The 27,065-nt window shown below is 59.5% G+C and overlaps 3 protein-coding genes across 13 annotated transcripts in view; 1 reads left to right on the top strand and 2 right to left on the bottom strand.

Moving 5' to 3' along the window:
* PDE4DIP (phosphodiesterase 4D interacting protein) overlaps nt 1–13,635 on the top strand; it is a 34,304-nt gene extending 20,669 nt beyond the window's left edge. For 5 of the 7 annotated variants that reach the window (XM_074906828.1, XM_074906829.1, XM_074906830.1 and 2 more), the window contains 25 exons: nt 14–130; nt 572–709; nt 1,012–1,124; nt 1,841–1,968; nt 5,944–6,035; nt 6,157–6,317; nt 6,409–6,724; nt 6,811–6,979; nt 7,115–7,231; nt 7,316–7,790; nt 8,027–8,262; nt 8,480–8,531; nt 8,806–9,023; nt 9,381–9,575; nt 10,150–10,371; nt 10,548–10,679; nt 10,812–10,931; nt 11,025–11,202; nt 11,288–11,412; nt 11,637–11,738; nt 11,922–12,109; nt 12,357–12,494; nt 12,565–12,703; nt 12,828–12,874; nt 13,114–13,635. In XM_074906828.1, coding sequence (XP_074762929.1) covers nt 14–130; nt 572–709; nt 1,012–1,124; nt 1,841–1,968; nt 5,944–6,035; nt 6,157–6,317; nt 6,409–6,724; nt 6,811–6,979; nt 7,115–7,231; nt 7,316–7,790; nt 8,027–8,262; nt 8,480–8,531; nt 8,806–9,023; nt 9,381–9,575; nt 10,150–10,371; nt 10,548–10,679; nt 10,812–10,931; nt 11,025–11,202; nt 11,288–11,412; nt 11,637–11,738; nt 11,922–12,109; nt 12,357–12,494; nt 12,565–12,703; nt 12,828–12,874; nt 13,114–13,146 — 3,951 coding nt within the window. In that variant the 3' untranslated portion in view covers nt 13,147–13,635. The remainder of the gene's footprint in view (nt 1–13; nt 131–571; nt 710–1,011; nt 1,125–1,840; nt 1,969–5,943; nt 6,036–6,156; nt 6,318–6,408; nt 6,725–6,810; nt 6,980–7,114; nt 7,232–7,315; nt 7,791–8,026; nt 8,263–8,479; nt 8,532–8,805; nt 9,024–9,380; nt 9,576–10,149; nt 10,372–10,547; nt 10,680–10,811; nt 10,932–11,024; nt 11,203–11,287; nt 11,413–11,636; nt 11,739–11,921; nt 12,110–12,356; nt 12,495–12,564; nt 12,704–12,827; nt 12,875–13,113) is intronic. The other 2 variants (XM_074906826.1, XM_074906827.1) reach the window with 2 other exon arrangements.
* A 208-nt stretch (nt 13,636–13,843) lies between these two features.
* Nucleotides 13,844–21,920, bottom strand: PRKAB2 (protein kinase AMP-activated non-catalytic subunit beta 2). 4 transcript variants are annotated; one of them, XM_074906835.1, is made up of 8 exons: nt 21,846–21,920; nt 18,926–19,103; nt 18,529–18,695; nt 17,541–17,634; nt 16,869–16,983; nt 15,522–15,655; nt 15,174–15,242; nt 13,844–14,758 (listed from the first exon to the last, which is right to left on the bottom strand). In XM_074906835.1, exons 2-8 carry the CDS (start codon nt 19,085–19,087, stop codon nt 14,681–14,683), a joined length of 819 nt encoding a protein of 272 aa, XP_074762936.1. In that variant the 5' UTR covers nt 19,088–19,103; nt 21,846–21,920; the 3' UTR covers nt 13,844–14,680. The 4 variants fall into 4 exon arrangements, with proteins under 4 accessions (XP_074762936.1, XP_074762932.1, XP_074762933.1 ...); XM_074906831.1 differs by having other exon boundaries at nt 16,863–16,983; XM_074906832.1 differs by having other exon boundaries at nt 16,863–16,983; nt 21,749–21,853.
* Nucleotides 21,921–22,366: 446 nt separating this feature from the next.
* On the bottom strand, nt 22,367–27,056 carry LOC141960784 (flavin-containing monooxygenase 5-like). Of its 2 annotated transcripts, none has more exons than XM_074906836.1 (8): nt 26,916–27,056; nt 25,626–25,814; nt 25,387–25,549; nt 24,474–24,616; nt 24,043–24,242; nt 23,603–23,952; nt 23,125–23,197; nt 22,367–23,041 (listed from the first exon to the last, which is right to left on the bottom strand). In XM_074906836.1, the coding sequence occupies exons 1-8, from the start codon at nt 27,048–27,050 to the stop codon at nt 22,684–22,686; spliced, it is 1,611 nt and encodes a 536-aa protein (XP_074762937.1). In that variant the 5' UTR covers nt 27,051–27,056; the 3' UTR covers nt 22,367–22,683. The 2 variants fall into 2 exon arrangements, with proteins under 2 accessions (XP_074762937.1, XP_074762938.1); XM_074906837.1 differs by having other exon boundaries at nt 23,125–23,212.
* Nucleotides 27,057–27,065: the final 9 nt, after the last annotated feature.

Raw genomic sequence — 27,065 nt, forward strand, 5'->3', positions numbered from 1 at the left:
CTTCCCTCCCTAGCGGGAGCTTGCTGCTCTCCAGTCTGTTGTGGCCACGCAGGAGGAAGAGCTGCAGGTGCAGGCCTCAGATATAGAGTCCTTGGCCAGGACCATCCAGATCAAAGAGGACCTCATCAAGGTGAGAGAACGTGCTCTGCTGGGTCGGTTCCACCTTGGAGGACTGCAGAGGAGTCTCTTCTTTCCCCATATTCTCATAGTAATGTGGCTGGCTGCCCATGGATGGTATTGCTGCTGGTTTGCCTACAGCCCTCTGTGTTACTTTGGCCAGAAGGCAAAGGCCCCAACCCCCAGGGTATCATTATTTGGCTTTTTGCTTCTTGCCAAACGCCCTTCTTAGAGTCCTTTAAACAGAGAGCATTGTGTCCCTTCTGAGTTCTTGCTCCAGGCTGTTGGGTGTGCCTAACACACTCTGCTGCTTTGGCATTTCTTCCTTAGGAGACCTGGGTCTTTCCAGACACTGGAAACTTTTGGCAGTTGCGTTCCAGGGAGGATTATGAAGGTCCAGCTGTCCTTGTTACTGATCCCTTTTTCACTGAGCTCTCCTGCTGTTAACTTTCAGGATCTGCAGATGCAGCTAGTAGATCCCGAAGAAATTCCAGCCATGGAAAGGCTGACACAAGAAGTGCTGATGCTTCGGGAGAAAGTGGCCTTAGCAGAGTCGCGAGTACAGGAGGCTACTGGAAACAGAAGGCAGCAGGTAGTGTGCCCTGTGGGGCAAGCTTGGATGTGTTCACATTTCTGCTGCTGCTCAGTTATGAGGCTGTTTTCAGCCTTTAGATATGCTGAGACATGCTTGTTCTTGGAAGCTGGCTGTGTACACTAGGGGAAATACAAAGGAGAGGATTGGCTCCCTTTAGCGCATCTCAAGGGCGGAGTCTTTTGTGAGATCAGGGGCGACAGTGGTCAACTCGAACACTTCGACAGGAGAGGATGGGGAAGCCTCTGTTTCTCTGGGCAGCCAGATACCTCCTTTGATTTCTGTCTCTTCTCTCCAATCAGTTGTTACTGATGCTGGAAGGGCTGGTGGCTGAAAGGAATCGGTTAAATGAGGCTCTCCAGGCAGAGAGGCAGCTCTACGGCAGCCTGGTAAAGTTTCACACACACCCAGACAGGTAAGCGAGGCTGCGGTGGCTCTGCTGCTGGGGCAGGCCTTGAAGCAGTGATCACTCTGCAAGTCTGAGAGCCCATGGGAAAGAGGGAGTCTAAGCAAAGGATCAGACATGCGGCTGTGGGAGTCCAGGTTTTAGGCTGCCTTCGTCCCTTGAAGAGGCTCCAGTGTCCAGCTTTAAACGCTGCTGAAACACCTCCCATTGCCACCTTTTACTCAGGCCCTGGGATTTCCAACTCTGTTCCCTGGCTCATCCCATCCCAGCTCAGTTTCCCGCCCACACTTGGCCACCTTTCAGAGGCTGCTGTCAAATTCCCAACTAACTGTTGGGTTGATAAGTATCTAGGTTGTCCCAGGCAGTTGTCCCGCAGCACAGTACAGCCAGCATTCTCTGTCCTCTGCACTCATCCCTGCCCTTCATGGGGCTGCAGCTTCTGGGATATTTGAGCTGATAGCAAGAGAGCACATAAGTGGAGTGCTTGGGTAAGTACTGAAGAATAGCTGTGACTAGGAGTCCCCTACCATGGGCTGGAGCGTTTTTTGGGGATGGCTGTGCACTGGAGAGGTTTAGAGGTGAGGCAAGAGGTGGCCAAGCTGCCTGGGGAGCATGTGGGACCTGTGCCTGGAGCAGGTGGCAGTCCTGGATGGAGGGGCCAAGCTGGAGTGCGCTTGCTGCGGCCTGTCTAACCCTCTTCCCTTTTGTGCGTCACGTCCACTTAGCGCTGTGAGAGACCACACTCTGCAGGTGGAGCTGGAGGGGGTCCATGAGCTCCGGGGACAACTGGAAGAAGCTCTTGGAAGAAGCTTGGAGCGTTTGAGCAGGCTGGAGACACAGGGCGCCATAGGAGGTGGGGAACAGGAGCGTGTGAGAGTCCTACCCCAGCATGCCTTCTGAGCACTGGTGCTCGCCCGCCTGCCACGGAAACCATTCACTAACTGAGCGAGCCTGTCTCACTGACTCTGGGAGGGTTGCTTTGGTACTTAGTAATGGTACGATAGAACTCGTGCAGGGCTTTTTTGTTTGATTTTTGTGCTGCTTTGGAAACGGCGATCAGTGCAATCCACCTGTGTCTCGTGTATGTTCCTGTCTGACCCACCCTGGTGGCCACTGATGTATTTGCACATTCAAGTCATTCCATTTTAGTTGATTTCCCTCTCTCCCTTCTCCACTCACCCCCATGGGCTGAATAAAGATTCCCTTTCTCTGAAGGAAACACCAGATGTTCTCTATCATCTCCCAAGTGCATGAGTGTGAGTGTTTGTATTCCCTCACCGTTTTTCTTACCCAGTGACATCCCCCTCTTGGGTTGATAGTGGCTGGCCCAAAAGGAGAAGGTGTATATGGAAAAGTGGGTTCCAGAGCTAGAGAATTTGAGAAGGGCTGCAAGACCTTGTGGCACTTGCCTGGAGCCCTTACACAAGCCTTGAGTGTAGCACTAATGATTCATTTTATGTTTAAACCAAATCCTACTCCAGTATTTCTGATTTTACTGACTTGGGTTTTTTCCCCCTACTTGTGAGTTGTCTCAGTGTAGCTTGTGTGTACCTTCAAGGGAGAGCTTCCTCTTTTTGACAGATGGTTTGGGGTGACCAAGACTTGTACCTGCTCCCAGGGTCTGGGCTGGGTCTGTTCCCTCACTTGTATGGATACATCTCACAGGCTCCACACACCCCTTGGGCAACAAGCAGGGCCACGTTTCTGCTTTGCTAGGGACAGTCCCACTTGGCACCACCATATACTTTTCCTAGGGCATCTTTCACCTCCTCTGTGAGTGTTGGGGCTGGTGTGACAGCTGAGAAACAATAACCGCAGCTTTCTGATGACGAGCGCTTCCCATGTGCAGGGAGCTATGGATCAGCTGTTTCATACTCTATCACTTCCCAAGATGGCAGGAGCAAATTTTGTACCTCTGAGCATCTGTTTCTGCTTGCTGGGGAAGCTGAACCAGGAGCAGGTGGAGCAGAAGAGCTTGGTCTCGCTGGGCTGTGCCACCTGGATCCGTGACTGCTCTGCTGCACTTCTTGTGACTGCTTCACGTGGCACCACCGATCCCATGCCTTGCACCCCTTCTCTTCCCCGCTTCAGACCAGGACGGGAGGTAGCACAGCTCTCCCTCCCTTCACAGGCAGCAGGTCAGGAGTGTGCCTCTGGGTCTGCACTTGGCTGCCTGGCAAGTTCAGCATTTCTCATGTGTCCCTTTGGGCCACAACTCAGGGCTGCTGGGCAGCTCTGGTACTTGGTTAGCTTTTCATTTCTTGTATTACATCTCATTCTCTTCCTCTCCCTTCTCTGTGTAGCACCATCTTCTTTTCCTCCTTCTGCCTTTCACTGTGTAGGAGCCTTTGTGTCCCTGTCCTTACCTTCCCACCTCCCCTCCTCTATCCTGGCTCTGAGGCCCCGCTGGCTCCATGGTCCTGTGGAGCCCAGGGCCCAGCAGACTCATAGGCATGGCATGAGGGAAGCCTTGGCTGGTGTTCCGACAGCTCCTGTCTCTTTGTGTGTGTGTGTATTTTGCTGCAGATCTGTCCCTGGCCTCTGCTAACATCACTGCTGTAAGTTCCCTGTAGGGAAGCATTGTCCTAGGCTGAGATGTACCAACTTTTCCACTCTGTTTCTTGGGGCCTCCCTGGCTGTGCGCTCCGCTGTGCCATCCCCTGCCTGAGAGCTCCCTCTCTCCAGCTGTGGAGTGCTTTGTGCTGTCCAGTAGCTCTTTGTGGAGGTCTCTTTCGCCTCTCAATTTCCCTGGGGACCTTGCTTCCCTTTCCTTGTTCCCAGCAGCGTGAAGACTGCCAGTGCAGCCAATGCACCTGGGTGTCCTGTGCCTGTGGGCCACCTGAAATTTTCAAGCCATGCAGCTGATTCTCTTTGCCTTCTGGCTAGGTGTGAAAGACAGGAGTCTGTGAAAAACAGTGCTGGGGTTGCATCTCTTTGTCTTCTTTGCTGGTAACATGCAGAGAGCTGAGCAGCCCCTGTCCCTTTGAATGTGCACCCTGGTGTGCTCCTGCTGTGATGGAGGGTTCCAGCCCTATGGTCACACTTACCTTCTCTCCAAGCACCAGCTTCCTTCCCCCATTTTTTTTGGTTGAGATTTTGCACTCCTTTTTCTGCACCCAGTCCTGGAGCGCTGTGAGCCATGTGGAGCTGTGGGTGAGGGTGAGAAGCAGGGTACTGTGTTTTGGCACAGGAGGTGGTTCTGTCATGTCCCCAGAGTAGCTGTGCTGGCTGTGAGCCACCCTGCCCTGGCCTCAGCCACGGTGACCCAGCTTGAGGCCATGTGCACGTGGCCCTCAGACCCCAGCAAAGCCTGCAGCGAGGGTGTTCATCCCCTCACCTTTGGGGCCCTGCAGGCACCCAGCTGTAGCCCTTGATGCTTTGTCACCTGGCAAGTGCTGTCCCTAGGGGCTCACAGGGCTGCGCTGTGGCTATGCTCGATGCCACCCGTGGGACCTGCTTCCTCACAGAGGCAGCGGGAAGCAGCAGCAGCAGCCCAAAGTGTTTTGCTCCTGGCATGGTGCTTCTCTGTGACAGCTGTCCTTGCTCCCTGGGCCACAGATGCTTAGGTGAAAAGGCTCCACCATGCAGGCTAATGTCTGCCCAGGCTCAGCAGTGAGGTGCCCCTGATTTTTGCAACCTGGCAGTTGCTTGTCACAAGTGGGTCTCCTGAGCGTGCCACCACTTATGTGTGCTGTGCAACCACCTGCCTGCTGCAAGGCATGCTCCTGGATGGTCCTCGGCTTTCCCTCCCAGGAGCGGTATGCTTTCCTGCTGGCTTCTCCTTCACCAGCGGTGTTTGGCTGCTCTCCTGCCTCATGTTCAGCCTTGCCTGGGACCTTCAGACCCGATAGTGATGTGTTTGGCCACGGGGAAAGTAGCTGCATCTCCTGCAGAGCACGGGCAGCTGTGAAACCTAGCCCTGTGCAGCCCCGGCCTTGGCCCCTGTCCAAGCTCCCCTCTCCCTGGGTAGAAGAGAAATTGGGGTACACCTGTGTCCCAGCTCAGGGGAAAGAGAGTGTAAGAGCAGGCAGGGCCCTGCAGCTGCATGGGGGGAAAGCTGCCCAGACAAGGGGTACAAGCCCTCGCCCGGGGCTCTGCACCAAGGGGCCAGGAGCAGAGCTATGTGCAAGCAGAAACACATGTCCCTGGGTCAGCTCTGTGGGGCAGAGTGGGCCCAAGCGCCCCATACACTGTGGTATGGGACACAAGTGTCCCCTTAGCTCTGCTGCAGTTCTGCATGGCCAGCGCATGGCTTTGCAAAGACCCCAGTGCTACATGTGACAGCAGGGCTTGGGCAATGGAGGCAGGGTGGATGTTAGTGCCCCCCTGAGCTGCTCCTGCTTGGGCAGGCGATTGCACAGGGTGCACCCCCAAACTCCTGCTAGGCTGGGGCAGTGTCAGCAAGGGTTCCTGACTCCAGTGCTGCTGCAGCTGCTGGCTGTGCCTTGTGAAGTGGCTGCAAGGTGGGTGGTGCGTATGCATGTGTGTTGGGGCAGAAAGTGCAAGGTGCTGTGAAGGCTGAGATGTGGATGGGGTGGGTGCCATCCCCGGGGCTGCAGACCCCTGGGTCTGTCCTCTCCCTCGGTGCAGGGCCAGCACAGGGTGTTGGGTCGGAGCTCCAGCATGCAGAGATGGGGTGGCAGGACACAGGGACAGTGGGCAGACCTCAATCCTGCTGGGAGTGCCCCATCACAAGGCCTGTATGAGAGCAAGCACCTGCCTTGGGGCTGCCCACAGCAGCCATAGGCATCACCAGGGAGGAGGGGACAGAGGTAGTGCCACCATTGCCACTGCTTTGAGTGCCTTGTTGTGCTGTGCTGTCCCCTAGGTCAGGCCACAGGCACAGATGCTGATGATGCCAGCACCAACTTCACCAGCAGCATCAAGGAAGAAGCAGCCCGTGGTGTGGCAACCCAGCATGTGAGTCAGGGCAGCACCACACTGGGAACAGGGGCGACAGAGCTGGGCACTGTGCCACTGCTGGACCATGTCCTAGCCCCTTCGGAAACATCCCTGTCACCCTTTGTCTTTATTCTTCCAGAGCAGCCTCCAGACCCCTAAAGAAAGCGGGGGCACTCAAAGGACCCTGATGGGGAGTATGGCACCCACCATGCCAGAGCGGGAGTTGCGGGCAGAAAAGGAGCTGCAGGAGCTGAAGGCACAGCTGGAGGAAGCTGGCTTCTCCTCTGTCTCCCAAATCAGGCAAGAGACCTGGGATGCTGGAACCAGTGGCTGGAGGGGCTACCCTGCGTCCCAGCCACTGCCTGCCCTTCATGGTGCCTTGTGCCCCCAGGAAGGCGATGCTGAGCCTGTGCCTGGAGAATGCAGAGCTGAAGGAGCGGATGGGTGAAGCCACATCGCTGCTGGAGAGTGGGGAGCAGGAGGAGGCCAGGCTCGGCACCCCCCTGGCCCCTGAGCCCCGCAGGCTGCAGCGGAAGAGCCGCAGCGCCCTCGGGGATCACCTGGCTGATGGCAGCGGGGATGGCCAGGGGGTTCCGGCAGAGCGGGGAGCTGTGCCCACCAAACGCCCAGCACTGGAGGCACGATCCCAGGATGATGTGCCCAAGAGACCCTGCCCTGGCACCCCGGGCGGAGGGGATGGGAGCCATGTAAGTGCCCTGGGCACAAGGGACTGGGATGGGGAAGGAGATGGGGATGGAAGTGGGGAGCTCACAGCCTGTCTCCCCTCTGGCAGGTGGAGGGCACGGTCTCTGGTGGGGCCTGGCCGGGGCTGGGCGCGGAGCTGCGCTCCCAGGTGGCACAAGGCCAAAGGCAGTGCCAGGAGCTGCAGGACAAGCTCGCTGCCTCGGAGGCGACAGTGCGGGCGCAAGCTGAGCAGCTGGAGAAGTACCACGTCCTGCTCCGTGAGTTAAAACCCCAAGTAGTATGGGTGTGTGTGTCTGTGCTGAGCCTGGTGTGCCCTGTGCAGTGTACTGTACGTGGGGCAGGGGGTGAATCCTGCCTGAGGGGGACCCTGAGCTGGTGGGGCTGCCCAGCAGGTGAACCCCACGCCCAGCAGCTCAGCAAGCAAGTGCAGGTGGACTTCCAGGACCTGGGCTATGAGACGTGTGGGCGAAGTGAGACTGAGGCTGACCGGGACGAGACCACCAGCCCTGGTAAGGAGAAATGGGACTCTGGGGATCCCTGTGCCTCACTCACCCGGTGTAGAGAATTGACACCGTGCCCTGTCCCCTCTGCAGAGTGCGAGGAGCCGGATGTATTCAGTGAGCCCAGCCTGGGGGAGGAGCCGGGGTCCCTGTGCCAGCCAGGGATGCCCAGGGCAGGCAAGGCTGCCTGGAAAGCTGTGGCTCCAGTGGATGTGAGGGCCCTGCACCAGCACATACAGGACCTCAAGGCACAGCTACTAAATGCCAACAAGGTGATCCAGAGCCTGCAGCGCCGTGCCCGCTCCGTCTCTGTTACCAGTGGCTACACCTCTGGCACCGAGCGGCCTCCGCCAGGTCCCGTGGCCCTGGCCTCCCCAGCCCACAGCCTCACTGACGAGGACGAGGGCTGGCAGTCAGATGGCCACAGCACCCTCTGCCCACCCACCCTGCGGTCACACTGTGACCTGCAGCACCTCTTGCACCGCGTCACCCTTCTCGAGGCACAGCTGCCTGCAACCAAACCTGGAGGCATTTTGCCCAAGGAGCTGCAATCTGCCACTTGGCCGGGGTATGGCTGTGGGGATCAGGATGAGATAGGGGGCTATGGGGGTCTCCAGGGGTTGCCCAAGGGTGGTGGCTCCCTGTTGGATGTGTTCCCTGCAGCCATGCTTCTGGGACGTTTGCACAGTGGGGCAGAGCCCCAGCAGTGGATGGTGCTGTCTCCCCCCATGGCACCCAGTCCCTGCTGTGCTCTCTTGGGGGTCTGGCAGCCCTGTGGACCCCCTGCTTGTGGATCCATCCTAGGAAGTATGACTCGCTGATCCAAGCGCAGGCTCGCGAGCTCTCCCACCTGCGGCAGACACTGAGGGAGGGCCGTGGGGTGAGCCGCAGCCTGGCCCAGCACCTGCGCGATGCCCTGCGGTCCTTTGAGGACCTTCTCCGTGGCACAGACATTGACTACTACCTGGGCCAGGGCTTTCGGAAGCAGCTGGCCCAGGGCAGGCAGCTGGCCGAGAGGCTCAGCGACAAGCTGGGCACCCGTAAGTACCTTTGGTGGGGAGCACTGGGGCTGGACACTGGGCATGGTGGGCTAGGAAGGGATACTCTGATGGATTCTGTGAAGGGCTGGGGCCACCTTGTGCCCTGTGGGCTACCTGCTTCTAGCTGGGCTGTCCTGTCCTGCCCTGGCTCTGTTTGGGGACAAGCAGCCTGGGGCATGGAGACACTGACTGGCTCCTCTCTGGCTTGTTTTTTCAGGAGATCGACAAGATGGGGAGGATAAAACGAGCCACGAACTCCTGGCACTGAGGTACCTGTTCCCAGGGAGGCCTTGGGGGACCTGCTCTGTGTGGGCATCCTGGGGCTATCACTGCTCTTGGGGTGGGGGTCCAGGGTGCGATTGGGATCTCTCTCCAGGTTCCTGGGGCTGCATCTGCTCTGGATATGGTCACCCCATGGCTCCGGGCAGCCTTGCAGCATGGGTGGGATGCAGTGATGGGGTGTCACGCACACTACAGTGAGGAAGGGCTGTGGGATGGGGGTCACCCTGCTCTGCCAGCCCTGGTGATGGGCCACCTCTGCAGGCTCAGCCAGGAGCTCCAGGAGAAGGAGAAGGTGATTGAGAGCCTGGAGGCGAAGCTGCAGGAGCGTTGTGAGTCCCCAGACAGCAGCCACCCGCCCTCCGAGTCATCCCACTCTGCCACCAGCTCCTCCTTCGTGTCCGAGGGGCTAGAGCCCTGCTCGGATGGGGACGCGGCCAGCGAGTGCAGCCAGTGTCGCAAGGAGCCCGCCCGACTCGCAGGTACCGCGGGGTGCCTGGGGCCACAGCCATGGGCTGGGGATGTGCAGCACCTCTGTAGCACCCTGGGCAGAGACTGGCCGTGTGGCACCGTGCCCCAGTGCCAGCCGGGGGGGTGAGCACACAGCACCTAGGGCTGCAGGGGAGCCTCTCAGGGAGCCCTGCCATCGTAACACAGCCCTGCAAGGCTGGGATCTGACCCACCTTGCGTGGGCCATCCCAGCCTGCAGTGCCTCCAGACAGGGGAACTGGGCTGCTCAGGCTGTGCCAGGGCCCCCAGTGCCCCTGGGGAGGGGGGGTTCCTGCTAGGCTGAGCCAGAGCAGCGCTAACATCTCTCTCGATCTCTCTTCCATCTCTAGGCCTTCACTTCGACTCCTTGTCCAAACCTGTTAATGCCCCCCTGCCTGTGCTGACCCCTGGGCTGCCCCCCTTCCTGCCTGCTGGGCCCCCCCATCCTGCAGCTTCCTCTCTCCTGGGCTGCTGCAGGACCCCCATCTGCTCCCTGGCTGAGGCACAGCAGGAACTGCAGGTGCTCCGGAGGCAGCTGGGAGAAAGTGAGCGCGTGCTTCCGGCATGTGGTTGGTCCTGCCTGCCCTGTGCGCCATGCTGTGCTGCGCCATGCTGTGCTGCGCCATGCTGTGCTGCGCCGCATGGCCCTCCACACCCTCTAACCTGCCTGTCCTGCCCTGGCCCTTCTCCTGCTTCCTGTGGCTACACTTTGTGGTTGGGTCCTATCACTCTGGCTGGGGAACGATGGGGACACGTGGCTCTCACATAGAGAGGACCTGGTGGGTGGGATGGAGACAGCCTGAGGCAGCACTAGCCCTTGGTGTGGGCATTTGCATGTCCTAGGGCCTCTGAGAAAGGGCTGCTTTGGTCAGTTGTTGTGTAGGAGTGAGGCTGAGACCCTCCAACTTGTGTCACATAATCAGCAAGTCCCTGGGAGAGCCTCTGCTCCTCAGGGAGAATGGGTTTGACCAGGGCAAGAGGTCAATGATGGGGGACACTGGATTGTGCTGTTGGGCAGAGCAAGAAGGGGGCAAAAAGTACATGGCAGAGGTGTGTTACCCCTATTCTTCCTTCCTGCTTATTGCTGCTCCTCCTCACCACTTTGCCCTGTGCGTACAGATGTGACACTGTCCATGGCACCAGCAAAGCCCACAGCCCCACTGGGCCCCTTCGGAGAGGGCAGCAAAGCCCCGGCGTTGCTCTGCCAACACGGTGCACTGCAGAGCCTGGCTGAGATCCCCGGGGCCACGGAGACCCGTGCACTCAGGGACGTACCCCCTCCCGGCCAGCTTCTTGATGGGGCCCTGCCATCGGGATACCCCTCCAGCCAGAGGCTAACGGGTAAGGTCCATGTTGGGGAGCATGAGGGCATCCTGCCTGGGTGTGGGGAGCAGGGAGGAGACCTGGCACTGGGATGGCTGTGGGACACATCTCTGGTGTGGGGCAGGATAGTGGGGATGGCCTGAGGCACGTGGCACAGCCACCCCTGCCCTGAGCCATCTCCTCGGCTGTGGCAGGGGCAGACCTGCTGGAGGAACACTTGGTGGAGATCCGGAGCCTGCGCCAGCGCCTCGAGGAGTCCATCTGCACCAATGACCGGCTCCGGGAGCAGCTCGAACGCCGCCTGGCCTCCACCAGCAAGGCCAGCGGTACGGTACAGCACGGGGGCCAGGGCTGCCGGGGGGCCTGGGCTTTGCATGCCTCATTGCACGGGGAGGGTGCTCGCCCTGTGCACAGCAGGGTGTCGGGGAGAGATGCTCAACACTAGTCACACTTTGCAGGACTGCCCAGAGATGTCTGCGCCCAGACACTGGAGCCGGGCCTGCAGCTGAGTGGGGAGAACCAGGCTCTGCGTGAGGACAACCGGACCCTGCGGCTCCAGCGTGACCAGCTCTCCCAAGGTAGGGCCGGGCCACCAGCACCCTGGGTCTGAGCCCAGGAGGACACTGGCTGAGCAAGGGTGGTAGTGACACCTCTATGCTCTCTGTCCCCAGAGCTGGCACGGGTGCAGGAGGCGCTCCTGGCTGCCTGCTCCCGGGCACGGGAGGCTGAAGCAGAGCTGGGCCAGAGGTGTGGGGAGCAGCGGAGGCTGGTGGAGGAGCTTGCCAAGCATCAAGAGGGTGTCCGGCAGCTCCGGGAAGAGCGGCGCTCTCTGCAGGAGGACAACAACAGGTAAAGTTCGGGGCACTGTGGCCTTGGGGCCAGCAGGGCTGGGTGGCAATGGCCGGTGCTGGCCCCACGTGTCACCCCTCTGCAGGCTGCAGCACACAGTGACGCTCCTGCAGCAGCAGTGTGAGGAGCATCACGTGCTCCTGCAGACCCTGCGTGCAGAGCTGCACGTCTACGAGAGCCTCCCTGGCCCCTCTGCCGAGACCCGTGCAGGTACTGGACCCACCCCCAGCCCCCTAAAACCCTCGCTGCCAACCCCTCTGCCCAGCTCCAGACCTGGCCCCTCTGCAACTCTTGGGTGGACCCACACACCTCTCCTGTCCTGGTGGCAGGAGGGACATGGTGGCCCTGCTGGCAGGCAGCGAGGGAGGGCAGGCCCGCCACAGCCCCAGGCACAGTCACAGCCAGCTGCAAGGGGCTGACGCTTCTTGTTCCAGGCTGCTTCCCATCTCCTCCAGTGCGGGATGTTGGCACAAGTTCAGCAGCTCCCCTCTTCTCCCCACTGCCCTCTGACACACCGGTGGCCCGGCGGATGGATGGTGGGTACCGGAGCCTGCCCACAAGCATGCCCCAGGGGCTGCCAAGACCTGACAAACTCGTGGCAGCACCCTTGCTGAGCAAGGCTGGAGAGCCCAGGGCAGAGCCAAGCTCCCAGGGATGGGACAGGGAGGGCCATGGAAGGAGCAGGCAGTGCTCGTCACCTAGCCCTGCTTGTCCTACAGAGGCACGTGGGGCAGACCCACTGGTAAGCAAGACTGAGGGACTGATGGGGGCCCATGTCGTCGGCCGCCTGGACACCTACCGGGCCCTAGAGCAGCACATCCTGGAAGGGAAGGCGCTGGCCCACAAGCTGATGTGTCTCACGCGCCCGGCCCTCGGGCTGCCCAACTGCCCGCTCCCGGGAAAGGAGGTAACGTGTGGGCAGGACAGGGCTGGCGGCGGCGGGGGGGCCAGACCCTCCGTGGCCCATGTGTAAAGCGGCTCCTGTGCCTGCTATCAGCCCTGAGGCTTGCAGGGCCAGCAAGTGGCAGGTAGCCACCAGGCTGGGGGCTGTTGCCAGCACTGCCCTGCCGTGTTGGGCTGGGCACAGCAAGTCCCCGGGTGCAGTGGGATGTGGGTGCTCCAGCAGCACCCGCTCCCGCACCCTTCTCCCACAGGCCCTGGGGTGGGCAGGCGCAGGGCACCTCTGGGGCAGCGCCAGCACCCTACACCGCGTCCTGGAGGAGTGTGCATCTTTTCTTGCTGCCTTTTGGAGCACTGTGCTGCCTGTCGGCCCTGCCCAGCACCAAGGCAAGGTAAGTGCGGGGCTGGCGGCCGGCAAGGCTGGATGCTCGCTTGCTGCTCATCGTGCTTGTCTCGTCCCAGGAGCAGGAGCTACAGGGCGAGATCGCGGCGCTGCGGGCCCAGCTGTCCGAGAGGGAGGATGCTCTGCGGAGCACGGCTGAGCGGCTGCGCGGCACAGCCCAGCTCAAGGACAGCATGGAGCAGTTCATAGTGAGCCAGCGTATGTGGCCCGGGTGGCCTCCTGCGGTGGGGTGGTGCGGCCAAGCTGGCCTGGTCCACACGGGCCTGGGGTGGCTCCACGGCACAGGGACCTCACTGATGCTGTCCCTCTCTCTCCCTCACAGTGACCAGGACCCACAGTGTGCTGCGCAAAGCCAGGACGAACCTGGAGGTGAGTTTGCCCTGGCAGCCAGCACAGGATAGGGGTGGATGCCCCTGCCCTGGTGAGCCCTGATGCCCTGGGGATGGGCACAGATGGCAGATGCCCCCATGCTCTGCCAGCAGAGCAGTGCCTGACAGGGGTGCTGAGGGGGCAGCTGGGTGCAGCGTGTGTGTGGGGGCACACAGGGACCTGTTTTTCTTGGCTGTCCCCAGCCTGTGTCCCCAAGCCACCACATGCTCTCCCACCAGGTGAAGGCCCAGCAGGCCCTGCCTGTCAAGTGAGCCTCTGGCAGGGCAGGGAGCCACGCCCCCAGAACAGCCTGTGAGCTGCCGAGCCATGCCACGCTGGAGAGCTGGAGCAAACCCTGTCCCTGCTACTGCCGAGGGCTGGGGTGGACAGGAGTTTGTGGGCCCCAGTGCTGCGGGTTTGGGCTTCTGTGGTGGTTGTATGGTCTCTGCCCACCTTCGCTTGGTATCACAGCAGCTGCTGGCTTGGGCTTTGCTTGCCCCGTGCTTCAGTGCTCGCCCCCTTCCACCCACAGTGCTTAGAGTGGGGCATCACAGCACCTCTCGCCCCAGGACCTGGTCCAATTTGTAACCCTGCCATGTACCCGTCTCTGCTTGTGGATATATGTATATAGACAGAAATATAGGAGCTGCATTATGGGGGCTCCCCAGGCATGTTGGTGCCCTGGTGCAGGAGGAAGATGTAAGAAGTGCCACGTTCTGTTAAGTGGCTGGAAAATCCCCAATAAAGGTTTCCTTTGGGTTGTGGTGTTTCTGGCATGCCTGTCTCTGCAGCCGTGCTCCCCCCTCCCTAAGCCACCCGCAGCATGGGGGGTCATAGGCACCACCTGGCCCCAAGGGGGTGGCTCTGACACCCACCCCAGCACCCCAACGACAGCTCCACACCTCACCGAGCGCTCCCTTCCTTCCCCTTGCTGCTTCAGAGCCCTCCGCCAACACCAGGCCAGCAGCATCGAGAACAATAAATACTGTAATAAATAAGAGAAAACCCTGTTGTATGGCACTGCTCTGGCAGCAGGCGGTGTAGCTGGGGCTGGGGGGTACCCGCTCTGCTCTGCTCCTCCCAGGCCTCCTCTGCGTGAGTGTGTGCAGGGGCCCCCCGGGCTGTGACGTCAGCTCTGCCCTGTGGAACCACTCGATATTGGGGATGGGGCGTTCAGTCCTCGACGGCGCTGTCCCAGCAGCAGGCGAGTGTGGCTGTGGCCAGCTCTGCCCTTGCTCCTGCTGGCTCCTTGCTGAACCTGGCAGAGGGCTGGGGCTGCAGCCAGAGCTGAGAGCCCTCTGAAAAGGCAGGGAGCACAAGGAGGGGGGCGGGTGGCAAGCTGGGGTGTCCCAGAGCCCCTGGGGTCAAGGGGGCCTTGGAGGCCCATCACCAGGACAGCACAGAAACCTTCAGCAGGCAGGACATGTTCCTGGAGGCCTGGGCCAGGGGCAGTGCCAGGGCTGCCTTGGGGCCCTTGCAGCCTGGAGAAGACTGGGAGGGTGAAGCCCTTTCCATGTTGGCCATGAGGAAAGGCTATTCTGGTGAGCAGCAAACAAAGTGGCCCCAGGGACTCAGAGAAGCCAAGGGGAGCTGTAGGTGGGCAGAATCCAAGGGTTAAATCAAACCACAGCAGTAGGATGGGACAGTGCCAGAGGGCCCAGTGGCCCTGGGCTTGTGGTCTGGGCCTGTGTCCCTGCCAGGTTCAAGGCTGGAGCCAGCAGCCAGTTCTCACACAGTCCCGTGGCCCAGCATGTGCAGACAAAGCGGCTTTTCGTGTCCTGCGTGGAGGGCGGTCGAGGCCCCAGCTCAGATGGGCTTGTACAGCAGCGTGGTGACATACTTCTTCTTGTAGCGGTGCGTGGCACTGAGCACCATCACGCCGTCCTGCGAGAGCCACCGCGTCAGCGGGAGCAGGAGGGAAAGCTCAGCACAGCCTGGCTGCGCCAACCCGGGCGTGGGGCACCCCCCGGCAGCCGTCAGAAAGGCTTGGCGGGCTCGGGGAGCAGCCCCAGCCCATCCCTGCTGTCCCCAGTCTCACAGCCAGCAAGACACGTGCAACCCCCGTGACAGGGAGCCAGAGCCAGGGCAGGCTCTGGTGCACAGCAGCTCAAGGGAACTGCAAGGAAACCCACAACCTGCAGCCCTGAGTATGCCCTGCTTCAGCAGGCAGCCCTGCTGTCCTGGCGTGGGTCCTCCGATCCCTGCACCACCATCTCCAGCCCCACACTGTCCAGGTTCTGCAGGCTCCGGGGAGCCACAGGAGCTCCCCTGCCTGCACCTTACCCCCTGCTGCCCTTACCTTGATGGAGAGCGCGTAGAGGTGGTTGAGCATGACGTGGTTGGGTTCGGGCAGCAGCGCAGGGTCACACTAGGAGGAGAGGAGTGTCACAGGGGAACAGCGGAGCCCTGAGCCCCCAGCCCCAGCCATCACAGGGAGCTGCAATCTGGGCCACTGGTGTCTCTGGCTGTTCCGCACAGGAACCGAGTTCAGCGAAGCACCAGGCAGAGCAAGGGGGCAAACCAGCGTGGTTAAGGGAAGTGCCAAGGGCTGGACCCCAGCCAAGAGGAGACCAGGCTCCCTGCAGACAGGACTCCCCTTCCAACCCCAGTGTGGCGCTCTGTGTGCAGGCAGTATGCTGGTACCCACCGAGATATTGGTGTCCTTGTTCAGGATGACCTGGAGGAGGTGAGGCGGGAGGATGGGGGGGGATTTGAAGCGCTCCTCAGGCCGGTATACGTACATCTCTTGGCCATAAGGTCCAGGTGGTGAGCTTGATAAGTCTAAAGAGAAGAGAAAGAAGGAGTGTGAAATGGCTAAAGCAGGATGGGCAAGCACACAGCAGCTCTCAAGAAGCTGAGAAGGACCCAGCAGGGTCTTTCAGGCACAAACGTCTTCCATGAGCCATGGCCATGTATCCTACAGCAGCAGCTTGGCCTTTTCACAGTGGAATAAGCAGCAAGGTGAGCCCTGGGCACTTCCAAGCAGGGCTGCAAGCTGGTACATGCTCTGACACAGCACAAGCACCCTGTGGTATCCACCCCAGGACCCCCCCCCACAGCTCTCGGCACAGCTGGGTCCCTCTCCCTACAGCAAGCAGCCAGCTTGCCTCAGAGCTGTACCCTTTGCAGCAGGGCACAGCAAGCAGCACCCCTCCACACCCAGTGCTGCAGGGCTGCCCGATGAGGTTCTGGAAAGGGCAAAGGGGAAGTCTAGCGTGAGCAGCTGCTCACAACATGTGAGGGACCATGGGAAGCTGGACTGACCGTATCTCCCGGCCACATCTGACCTGATCGTTTTAGAACAACCAATACACAGAAGGGCTCCACCTCCCTGGAGCTGCTGCGGCTTGCTGGCTTCTTCCCAACGATGGATCTCCTGCCCAGGCTGGGCAAGGATGCTGAGTTGAGCTCTGTCTGAGCTGTATCTGAGACACGGTTTGTACCAGGGATGGCAGCTGCACTCAGCGTGCCCCAGACCAAAACACGACTGAGTTACCTGCCAGAATTACACACCAAGCCAGCACTGCCAGTGTCTGCGTGGTAACCTAACCTGCTGCTGTAACACAAGTGGACAGGGAGGTTTCCAATGTGCTTACACTAGTACAAATTACCTTGGCATGAAAACCAAGAGTAGCTGCTGAAAATAACCTGGATCCTGCTCTCACCTAGCTTGTACCCCAGATCAGATGACTTACTCACAGTTGAGCAGACAGAAAGAGCTGATGATCCTGGAGTTCACCAGACTGAAATGGCTGCCTCAGCCATGCACAGGCACTGGCCCTGCTCTAGGACGGTGCTAGCACAGAGCAAGTTACACCAGCACAGACGCTCCACAGAGACAAGGCCTCAGGCTGCTGAGGACATGCTGCCTAACACTAATCTTCCCAGGTGCAGGCCCACACCTCTGCTCAGGGGGTCTGTTCACCCCCAGAGCAGTGAGCCTCACAGCAAATAGCACATGCAAAGCTGTAATGCCACAAAAACTCACCCCGACCTGAGGTTTCTGAGCTCTCCAGGGAATCCACCTTCAAAGCATCGAACACCTCAAAGTCAGACTTCTTGACATGAATCAGGTTGTTAATCGTCCCCATCTGGCTGGTGACCACAGGCTGGAAAGAACTGAGGTAAGAGTCTTCCTATGTCCACCTCCAACTGAAGCACACTCAATGCTTCCTAGATCTTCCTGGCCCAAGCTGCCTTTGCTGCACACCTCAGAGCACAGCTTAGCTCCACTTGCAGATCTCTGCTGTTTACCCTGGGATAATTTCCCTTTACTCCCAGGGTCCTACATCACCTCCTATTTTCATCCTCTGTCCTGCTACATGCTGATGGGTAAGTGTCCTCTCCTTCCCATGCTGCTACCATGTGGTTCAGTTTGGAGGAGAATCTGAAAGTGAGTGCTGACCCCATGGCCCATCTTCCCATGTAGCCAATTCTCAATGGGACTTAAAGGCCTTCTGGTGTTTCCCTACCCCGCAGTACCTTCCCAAGACTCTCCTATACAGCATGTCTAAGCCCAGAGAAACCAGCCCCTGAAAGGACTCATGGGATGGAGGTGTCCCTTGGCAGGTACTCTCTGCTCTTCCCGCTCCCCCTCTGCTGCAGTTACATCACATCTAGTCCCCGGAAGAAGAGAAGATCTGCAGGGATAAACTTGGAGTGTTACCTCAGATGGGTCATGTACCCACTGGCCATCCACAAAAAATTTGTACTGGTGCTCTCCTTCTGGGAGGTCCAAGATAGCGACAAAGTCGTTGTGGCTGTGCAAAGAGAAGTGCAACAGCATTACTCTGTTCATGCTCTGGATGCTGGTCTTCCATGGGGTCCCAGAAAACAGCATTTTTTCAGGCACTGCCCAGCCCCTCCACCCCAACACTTTTATGCAGGGTTAGGCTTGCTCCTTGTCACTGATCTGAGGCATGGACATAACAGGCACGAGCGCTCAGAGCACCAGCGTGGTTCAAACCCCTGGGAGTCCAGCTGCAAGGAGCGCAGGAGGCACTCCAGCCCTGCATGCCCAGGGAAAGTCGATGTGACAGACACTCTGTGCAAGACACACTGGGGAGGATGTGTGGGCAAAGAATCTAACCCTGTGCCGGCACTGCAGGACAGGGGCAGCAAATGTAACTGCTCTGCTCATGAAGCCTGCAATTGAGATAAATCCATTCCAGAGGATTTTCTGGGATTATGCCCAGAGTCCTACACAGCGTTTCCACGGAAATCACAGATGTATTGCGAAACAGCGGGAACATCATTAGGGCAGGAAGACATGTGAGGGACAAACAAACAACCCCTGCTGGCAGCAACACAACTAGGCATGGGGTAAGGCCACAGCCAAGGGAAGAGCTGACAGCTTCCAGAGGACTGCTGCATACCTGGGCAGGCCTCTGCTGCCAGGACTAGCTGCTGCGTGACATCCAACTGGACAAGCAAAGTAGCCCATCCTGTCCTGTCCCTCTTTTCACAACTTCCCACTGCCACTGCCAACACCACCCAGGGAAGAAGGTGACCACATATTTGTGCTCAGACCCTCTAGCTCGGGTGAAGTGAGAAAAGCCAGGTGAGCAAAAGGAACAGCGATCAGCACGGAGAAGGGAAAACAATCCCTGCAATGGAGCAGACGAGGACACAGAGTGACCTGAGGGACTAGATACCTCTTGATAAGTGGAATCTTGGTGCTCCAGTTGTTGAAAGATCCAGAGATGAAGACCTCTTTGCCTCCATCAGCCCAGCGGATGACAGTGGGACGAGCCTGTTGGGATGGTTTCACTGACTCCTCCAGATCTGGCTGCCATGATACAAACTCCTTGTCCCCAGCAATCTGAGCAAAGAAAACCAGAGTCTGATTGAGACACAGAGACAACCAGGACCACATTCACTTCCCCCTGGCCTCTACCAGCCCACCAGCACATCCCAGACAGGAGCACAACAGAGCTCCTCCAGCCTCCTAGCTCTCCACAGACCCCTCACATGGTTGGGAGCACAGCACCGCACAGCCAGTGAGCTGAAGCCCCACAGGACAGGACAGGGAAGGCAGTGGACAGCCTTTACCTTGGAGTCATGGGAGCTGAAAACACTGGGGTCGTCAGTGCTGCCCACCATGATCTTGTGTGGGTGCTCCTTGGTGGGGTGGGAGGCACCGGAGCCATCTGAGCGGTGGGACTTAGAGCCATGGCGCTCCCCAGAAACTCGCTCACTGGTGGTGTTCCCCATGACAGCTCAGCAGCCTCTGTGAGAGAGAGAGGACAACAGTGCGCCTGTGCCCACGGCCTCCAGCTGCGAGGAGAAGAGCAAAGGCGCCATTTCCCAATGCTCTTTGCCAGGGGAGACTGTCGGCAATCCTAAAAAAGGCCCAAAGTTCATTCCCACTGCCAAGTTTGGGAGCTGAATGAGAATTTAACAAACAAGACAGTCTGACCTAATTATAGCCATATCCTTACGAACCATCACTCTAGTTAAGCTGCTGTTATACTCCAAAACCAATACTAGTTACACTGCACCCCACAAAAGCCCTCAGCAGCCAGCATAAGTAGAGGGGCTGATGGGAAAAATAAAGCCAACCTTTACTGGCAAATCAATTGCTTGGCATTAACAGAGCCTCTTTCACAGTCCCACAGTCAGGCTCTACAGACAAATCCCCTGCATCCAGCAAGAAAACAGACAGAGAGTGAAAGCAGCAGCTGTTTAACAGCTCCCAAGTCTCCAAGAACTCGCAGGCAGAAGAGTGCAGCTTTTCACCTGGCAAAGGCGACCAGGAGCATTTAAAGTATACAAGTGGAATCACCCAAGCTGGAGCTTGGCCAAGGTGTGGGGCTAATGCCATGATGTCTGCAAAAAGCTCAGCTCTCAGTGGCATTCACTTATGATTCACTAGGCAAGCTACCATGTCAGCTGCAGCACAGCACAGCGTGGAGGTCAGCTAGTTGCGACCCGAATCAGCGGCACCACCCTGAGCACTCTGGCGTCTGCCTGGCCATCTGGAGGCACATGATGAGGGACAGGCAATCCCAGCCACCTCAGCACCACTCTGCAGCTGGAGATAGGCTGTCATCCCCGATCTCACCCAGGCAAAACAGAAGAACTGGTCATATGGCGACAAGCCATGAATGCGCCTCTCGGGACAAACAACAAAGCCACTGCAAGCTACATGGGACTCTTCAGGCCTTACCCAGTTTTCAGCAGCCAAGGTGGATTGGGATTCTTGCCTCCTTCCCAGGCTTATTTTGCAACTTTCAGTTTACTGAGCTGATCATGGCTCTGTAGGGCAAGGCAAGAGGACAGCCAGCCTTGCTTCAGGCGCTTAGTTGTGACATTTGGGGATCTGTTTAGAAGATCAAGTTATATGAAGGGTGCCAGCCAAAGTCAGGCTTTAGAATGTCACAGAGCAATTACTAAAGTATTTCTTAAATCCTGAGGGCTAAAAGGCACCTCAAGAGGGCAGCTAACTTGTACCCCCACCCCCTCTCAGTGAGGATCAAGTATACCTGAAGATCCAGGTCAGATGAGCTGCACTACTTGCTCTGCCCTGAAGAAGGCTCAGCCAGCTCCTCACAAAACCTGTCCCTGTGCCACTAGACCTGCTGTTGAGGAGCTCCTTCCCCAGTAATGCTGCTAAGGCTCCCTTACTTCTCTTCCATGGGGAGGAAGGTAGGAAAGGCTCTTGTACCAAGACAGACCTGAGAGATATGTGCAGATGTTAACAGATGTAAAAGCTTCCCTTCTTCTTCTCTAAAACGATTCCAGTCCCTCTGCTTGTCCCTTATAGGTCACACTCTTCAAATGCCTCCTGAAGTTTATCTCAAGGGGTGGCTCCTACCCAGCATGTGGCATCTGAAACCCTGCGCAGGCAAGACCACCCCACCTCCTGCATCCTGCGCACAGGCACCCTGCTGCACTGGGACAGTGAGCTCTTTGAGCATAGCCTGCAGTACTTGGGCTTTACTGAATTAACTTCTACAGCTGAAACCCTCCTGCGTTCAGACAAGCCATTACACAGCATGCTCTGATATTGTGACACAAGTATGTTCAAGGCACTGACGGTAATGCTGCCCACACCATAGGCCAGGCAAACCTCCACAGCGTCTCAGCACATCTGCTCCCAGTTTGGCAGCAAGCCGCTGCCAGCTGCAGTCTGCAGTAAGGTGGGTGCTGGCCGACTGGATCACAAGGCCCCTTCAGTTTCAACCTGCCCCATCTCTCCACTTTGCTTCTGAAAACGACAGCGCAATACACCAGTTCCCTCCGAAATGTATAATGCTTGCTGCCTCTCCTACCCGGCCTGTGACCCACACGGTGCAACACTGGCAGCTGGCCTGAGGGGGTTCATTTTGGAGAGGTGGCGTCTCTGTTCAGCACCCTTAGTTGCCCGCAGCCTGCTCAGCTCACACCTGCTGCTGGAGTTACCCCACAGAAGCCTGACTTGCCGGGAATCTCCCACCTCCCTCTTTCGGAGAACGGAACAAGAGCTCGGCCAGGAGGTTGCCCTAAGGTTAAGGGGATAAGCTGGGGAACGGGGGAGAGGAAACTCTCCCTCCACCGGACTCACGCCAAGCCTCACGGCTGGGATGAGGGCTCTGCAAAGCGGTGGTGGTGGCAGGGCTGCCACCGCCCGCTCGGCCCACGGCCGCCCGCTCCCCTTCCCCGCCAGGTCATGGCAGAGTGGCATCTGCCACGGCCCTGAGGAGAAGCCGGCCGCGCCGGCAGGAGAGGGCCCTCCTGAGCGGCTCTGAGCCAGCTGCAGGGCACGGCTGAGGTCTGCCACCACCGAGGGGTCCAGGCCATCGTTACCCACCGCAGCGTCACCCGTGGGGACGCCCAGCCGAGCCTCACCCACCGCCTCCCGCAGCAGCGCCCGGCCAGCTGCCACTCACCCACCCGCGGCATGGCCCGCCGTGACACCCCGCCGTCACCCCGCCGTGACATCCCGCCGTGACACCCCGCCGTCACCCCGCGGCCCCAGCCGCAGCCCCACCTGGCCGCCGCCCGCCGCCCCGCTCTCCGCCTCCGTCCAAAATGGCGACACGCCCCGCCGCCACCGCCAGCCTCTGCGGGGCGCTCTGGCCCGCCTCCGCGCGCCGCTCTATGGCCGCACCTCCCCGCCCCCGCGCGGGCTCCCCCCCCCCGCTGCCGGGCAGCCGCCATGTTTTTTGAGGGCAGCTTCGCCCGTTGTGGTTAGGGGCGGCCGGCCTGGCGCGCGGACATGCCGGCGGAGGGCCGTGCGGCTTCACCCGCGCCGCAGCGGGCGGGCGGCCGGCCATGTCGGTTAAGGGCAGGGCCTGGGCTGGAGCCGGGGGTCAGGGGTAGCTGCGGGGCTGCCGGGCTGCGGGGTGGGCCGGGCCGGCTGCCCAGGCGGTGAGCAGGCCGGCTGCGGGGTGCAAGTGGCCAGGGCTGGCCAGGCCCTGCGTGGGCAGGACAGACACCAGAGACGGAGACGGCCCACACAGCATGGTCCCTGGTCCCCTCAGCAGGGGGACAACCTTTATTGTCCTTTTTCCGACTTGCCCTGGGCGGGCAAGTTTCCAGGTTCCCCGCTTCCTCTGTGCGGACCTAACCCACGGGTAGGGCTTGTGGAGCTGCCGGGCCAGGATTTAGGGAAGGGGAGTGATCCCTCCCCGCAGAACAGCCCCCGACAAGACCTAGTGTGGTCCTGGCACAGCAGGAAGGCGAGACAGAGCAGCCCATGTCTTCAAGGAACCGACTCCCTCCGTGCCTCTTGACATGTCAGTAGACCTAGCAAGAGACTACAGAAACACCCAAGCCCAAAGGAAAGGAAGAAGTTTGCTAGGAGGACCTGCTGTCTCCATTTTAGGTTAAGGAGAGAGCGAGACATAGACAAGGGTGGCCACAATCAAGCCGATGCTGATGAAGACCTTGAAGATCTGGGGCACGGTGCTGGAGCGGGCAGGACGGTCCCCAGCTCTGGTTTGCAGGGGCCTGAGCACACGCTGCCGCTGGGTGAGGATGGCCTCCCTGGCACCCGCCCACTTGCCTGGGCCCCGCAGGCGGTACTGGTACGGTGTGCAGGGCCCAAAGGCCACCTCCAGTGCCAGCTTGGGGTCGGTGAGGAAGAGGGTGAGCAGGTTGGGCTTGACCCCCACCTGGCAGGCGAGCTCATCCATGTAGGGGATGTAATCCACCTGGATGGTATGCCGCTGGCTCTTCACGTACCTGTGGGCAGGGAGGGCCGGCGGGTTTGGCATGTGGGCACAGGGGTAATGGTGGCAGGGGCGATGCCAGTGCAGGGTCCTTACCTCTCCGCCATTTTCTCCTTGGTTTGCACAATGTCAGCCAGCATGACGGTGGATGGCGGCAGGTCCTGCAGCCCTGGGGAAAAGGAGGCTGTAGCTGGAGGGAGGGCTGTGCTCCTGCCCTGGTTTGGCTCTGCAGCCCAGCCTGGCCTCTGCTTGCACATGGAAGCCTTTGGGGCTTTGGGGACATGCCACCATGTCAGGAGCAAAGTGGGAGGCATGAGCAAAGAAAGTAACATCAGGAAAGGAAAGGGAGAAGGTGGTTTGCAGGCAACAGGACCTCTTAGTGGCCCCTGCAAGAGATGATGAGTGCGAGGCTTGTTGCAAAATGCAGCATTGGTTTTTATCCCCATGAAGAAGCAAAAGGAGGATAAAAAAGTGAGTGGATGGAGGTGGTGTGTGAGAGGATGCCACCAGCTGAACAATTCAGTTTTGCTGTGGCGGGGGAGCCAAGCTGCATCCCCCAGGCAGCGTCACTTACCCTTGAAGATGCGAGTGGCCCAGCGACACTGGAGCTCAGAGATGGGCATGATGGCACCCAGGGGCTGAATGAGGCCAATGAAAGCCAGCGTAGGCTTCTCCAGGTCAGGAAGGAACATGAATTTGTAGAGGGAGATCTGGTTCTCCACCACCTTCACGTATTTTTCAAGGAAGGGGAAGGAGAAGCTGTATCCTGTGGCGAAGACCACAGCATCAATGTCTTCCCTGGTGCCGTCCTCAAAGATGGCAGATGTCTCCGTGAACTCCTGGATGTTCGGCTTCACTATCACCCTGCCCGAAATGATGCAGTTGGGCAGGTCATCGTTGATGGTCGGGTGCTGGTCAAAGATCCTGAAAGGCACAGACAGACCTTGTGTAGGGCCCAGGCAGTGAGGTGGGCAGCACTGGGACAGGTACCCAGGGTGCTGCTGGGGCACTCACTGGTGCCGGGGCTGCAGGCTGTAGAGCGCATGGTTGAAGCGGGCGTTCAGCTTCCTCTCCAGGTAAAAATTAATGGTGCTTTGAGGCAGCAGGCTGCGGAGGACTTGCGTGAAGCGGCTGATGTAGGTGAAGTCAAAGGGGTACCCGCCATCTGCCAGCCGGTGCAGCACCCAGGTCCCACGCTTGGTGCTGAGGAAGACCTGGGAAGAGGGAGAGGAGAGGTGGGGGTGTGGCTGGCCCCCCGCTGTGCTCCTCAGACAGGGATGCCAGCACAGCTGCTGGACCACAACAGCCACCCCTGTTGAGAGGGGTGGGCTGCTCACGGCAGGTGCTCAAGGGAGAGGAGCCCGCAGGGGATGGTGAGGGGTTGCTCGATGCTCTCTAGGGTACAAATAATAAGCACCCCAGACCTGGCAGCTCTCCCAGCACACCTGCTTGGCTGTGTGGCTCAGCTCCACCGCAATGTCGACGCCTGAATTCCCGGTGCCAACCACGACTACCTGCTTCCCCGAAAAGTGCTGTGGGCTCTTGTAGTCCCGGCTGTGCAGGTACCAGCCCTCAAAATTTTCTAGCCCTAGAAGAGAGAGAAGCCGTGCTGGGCAGGGACATGGGGCAGGGGGTGGCTATGTCCCCCTGCTCAGACTGGTGGTGTGGTTTTTGGGATCAGGCTGGGACCAGTGTGACCAACAGAAGCAATGCAACCCTGGGATGGTGCTCAAAGAGGTGGTGGCATCTCCAGCCTGGGAGATGCTCAGTGTGGCCCTGAGTATGCTGCTCTGGCTTTGGGGCTGGCCTGGCTTGGAGCAGGGCTTGGACTGGAGACCTTCATGCAAAATCCTCATGCAGTTCCTGTCTGGTGCCATGCGCTGAGGGCAGAGGAGCAGCCAGGGTCCATGCCATTCCAACAAACCCTGGTGATGGTGTGCTCCAGCCTGTTCCCCACCCAAAGAGGGTCTCCACAGCTGAAAGCCCTCTGGGCATTTTTGCCTGGCACCCAGTGAAGGTCATCATCAGCACCAAGCTCTCAAGCCTCGCCAGGGAGCTGGAGAGCCCAGTGGGTGCGTGGCCAGCAGCTTGGGGAGCCTGTGTTTGGTGGGAGAGGTGAGCTGGCAGCGGTGACACCTGCCAGCAGGGTGCTTTAGTCAGGTGCTGACAGCACAGCGAGAGCCACCAAGGACAGACCACCAAGATGGGTGGGACAGCAGCATGCTTATGCAATCCTGCCTGGTGCATTAACTTGCGGAGGCATTTTTGGCAGCAGCCAGAGTGGGGTGGGAGCTAAGTCAGAGAGGAGGGTGGTCCCAAGGGTGTTGGGGACCAGGCAGGCAGGCTGCAAGGCGGTACCTGGGAAGGTGTTCAGCGGGAGGTGTGCGTCGGTGTGGTGCCCGCTGCACACCAGCACGGCGTCGAAGATGGCTGCCTCCTGCTTCCCCTCACTCTCTGTCACCACCTCCCACTGGCCCGTGGCAGCAAAGTCAGGGCGCTTGGACACGCAGCACACGCTGGTCTGGGCATGGGAGGAGCGGGTGTCAGGCACCCAGCGCCCCACTGCTGCCACCCTCCTAGAACCCCCCGGCTCTCACCCCGAAGCGGATGTGGCGGAGCAGGTCGAAGTGCTGAGCATACATGCGGAAGTACTCCATGATCTTGGAGTTGTGCATGTAGTTGGGGAAGTCCTCGGGGATGGGGAAGTCGCTGAAGCACATCATCTCCTTGGAGGTGTTGATGATGACGGAGCGGTAGATGCTGGCACGGCCCTCCTCAGGGCACTCCTGCAGGAGTGGGGCATGGCTCAGCTCTGGCCAGAGACCCCAGGGCTGCCTGCCTTCCCTGCTTGGCACCTCACCATGCCTGTGTGTGCAGGATTAAACTGCAGGTGGTCGTAGAACCCGTCCTTGCACCCAGCACCCTCCTGCAGGTGTGACCACCCGCCTCACAAAACAGGGAGGAGGAAGCTCTGGGTGGGCAGGGGCCATGCAGTGTTGGCAGCGGGTCATGGGGTCTTGTGCCTTAGTTTCCCTGCTCCCACCCCTGACCCCAATGAGGTAACACATTCCCAAAGCTGCCATGGTGCCATTGTCCCAGTTTCCACAGTGGGTCTTTCAGGTTGCTGAGCCAGATGTGGTGCTTCCAGCTGAGCAGCTGCTCCGGCTCACTGGTTCTCTGCCCCAGCAGCTGGGTGCTGCTGCCCTGCCTCACCAGCCCCATTTCTGACCCACCATGGGCGGAAACAGCGGACTGTAACTGAGCCACCCCAAACCCCACGCTGGCGTGGTGTGCTGTGTCCCCCCGCCCCGGGCTCTCCCATCCATCCATCAGGTGGGATGGGCAGGAAGGCTTGTCTCCTTGCTGGTGGGTCCCCGGTGGAGGAGGAGAGTCAGCAGCCTCATTAGGTGGGGGCAGAAACAAGCTCCAGGGCTTTCCCCAAGGCAGGGAGTGCCTCTGTGTGGGCGAGCTGCACAGAAACAGGGAGAGGAGCTACCCGCATTTCCAGGGAAGGGCCGAGCAGGGCAGGAACTGGGTCAGAAGAAACCAGGGCTGGAGAGGACCAAGAAGAAAACAGGGGAAGCAATGGATGAGACTGGGAAGGGTGGGGCTGAGCTGGGGAAGCGAGCCCTGGGGTAAGGTCCTTGGCGAGGGTCTGTCCTGCTGCTAGTGGGAAGGAGATGGGTCCCATGTGGCTGGCACACCAGCTGGCAACTGGGGACCTCCTGCTGCCGCAGCAGTTTTTCTTTCCTGTGATTTTCCTTGGAAACCCACCTGCCACACTCATGAAAAGCAGGGGTGTGGTGCTTCGTTAGCTGCCAACGACCCATCGCCCGGTCCCATCTGTGCTGCTGCTGTGGAGCAGACTAGTGTGGTGCAGGACTTACCTCGAAGCGCCAGAGCCCCCCGATGTCCCTGCTCCTCTCGAAGCAGATGGGTTCCAGCCCCTCATCCAGGCAGCATTTCAGGGCACACAGGCCAGAGGCACCAGCACCGATGATGGCTACTCTCCAGGCAACCATGTCCCGCGGTGCAGT

Source organism: Athene noctua, chromosome 5 (genome assembly GCF_965140245.1).
Source record: "Athene noctua chromosome 5, bAthNoc1.hap1.1, whole genome shotgun sequence".
Classification (NCBI taxonomy): Eukaryota; Metazoa; Chordata; class Aves; order Strigiformes; family Strigidae; genus Athene; species Athene noctua.

What these genes read in the sequence shown, in the direction of transcription:
- PRKAB2 (XM_074906831.1), bottom strand. Translation starts at nt 19,087, where the DNA reads ATGGGGAACACCACCAGTGAGCGAGTTTCTGGGGAGCGCCATGGCTCT. An exon ending in GGGTACATGACCCATCTGAG is followed by an intron (nt 16,984 to 17,540) that starts GTAACACTCCAA and finishes AGTTCTTTCCAG; the next exon opens with CCTGTGGTCACCAGCCAGAT. An exon ending in TCTACGCGCTCTCCATCAAG is followed by an intron (nt 14,759 to 15,173) that starts GTAAGGGCAGCA and finishes TGGCTCTCGCAG; the next exon opens with GACGGCGTGATGGTGCTCAG.
- LOC141960784 (XM_074906837.1), bottom strand. Translation starts at nt 27,050, where the DNA reads ATGGTTGCCTGGAGAGTAGCCATCATCGGTGCTGGTGCCTCTGGCCTG. An exon ending in TCCGCCACATCCGCTTCGGG is followed by an intron (nt 25,550 to 25,625) that starts GTGAGAGCCGGG and finishes TCCCATGCCCAG; the next exon opens with ACCAGCGTGTGCTGCGTGTC. An exon ending in AAGGAGAAAATGGCGGAGAG is followed by an intron (nt 23,042 to 23,124) that starts GTAAGGACCCTG and finishes CCCTGCCCACAG; the next exon opens with GTACGTGAAGAGCCAGCGGC.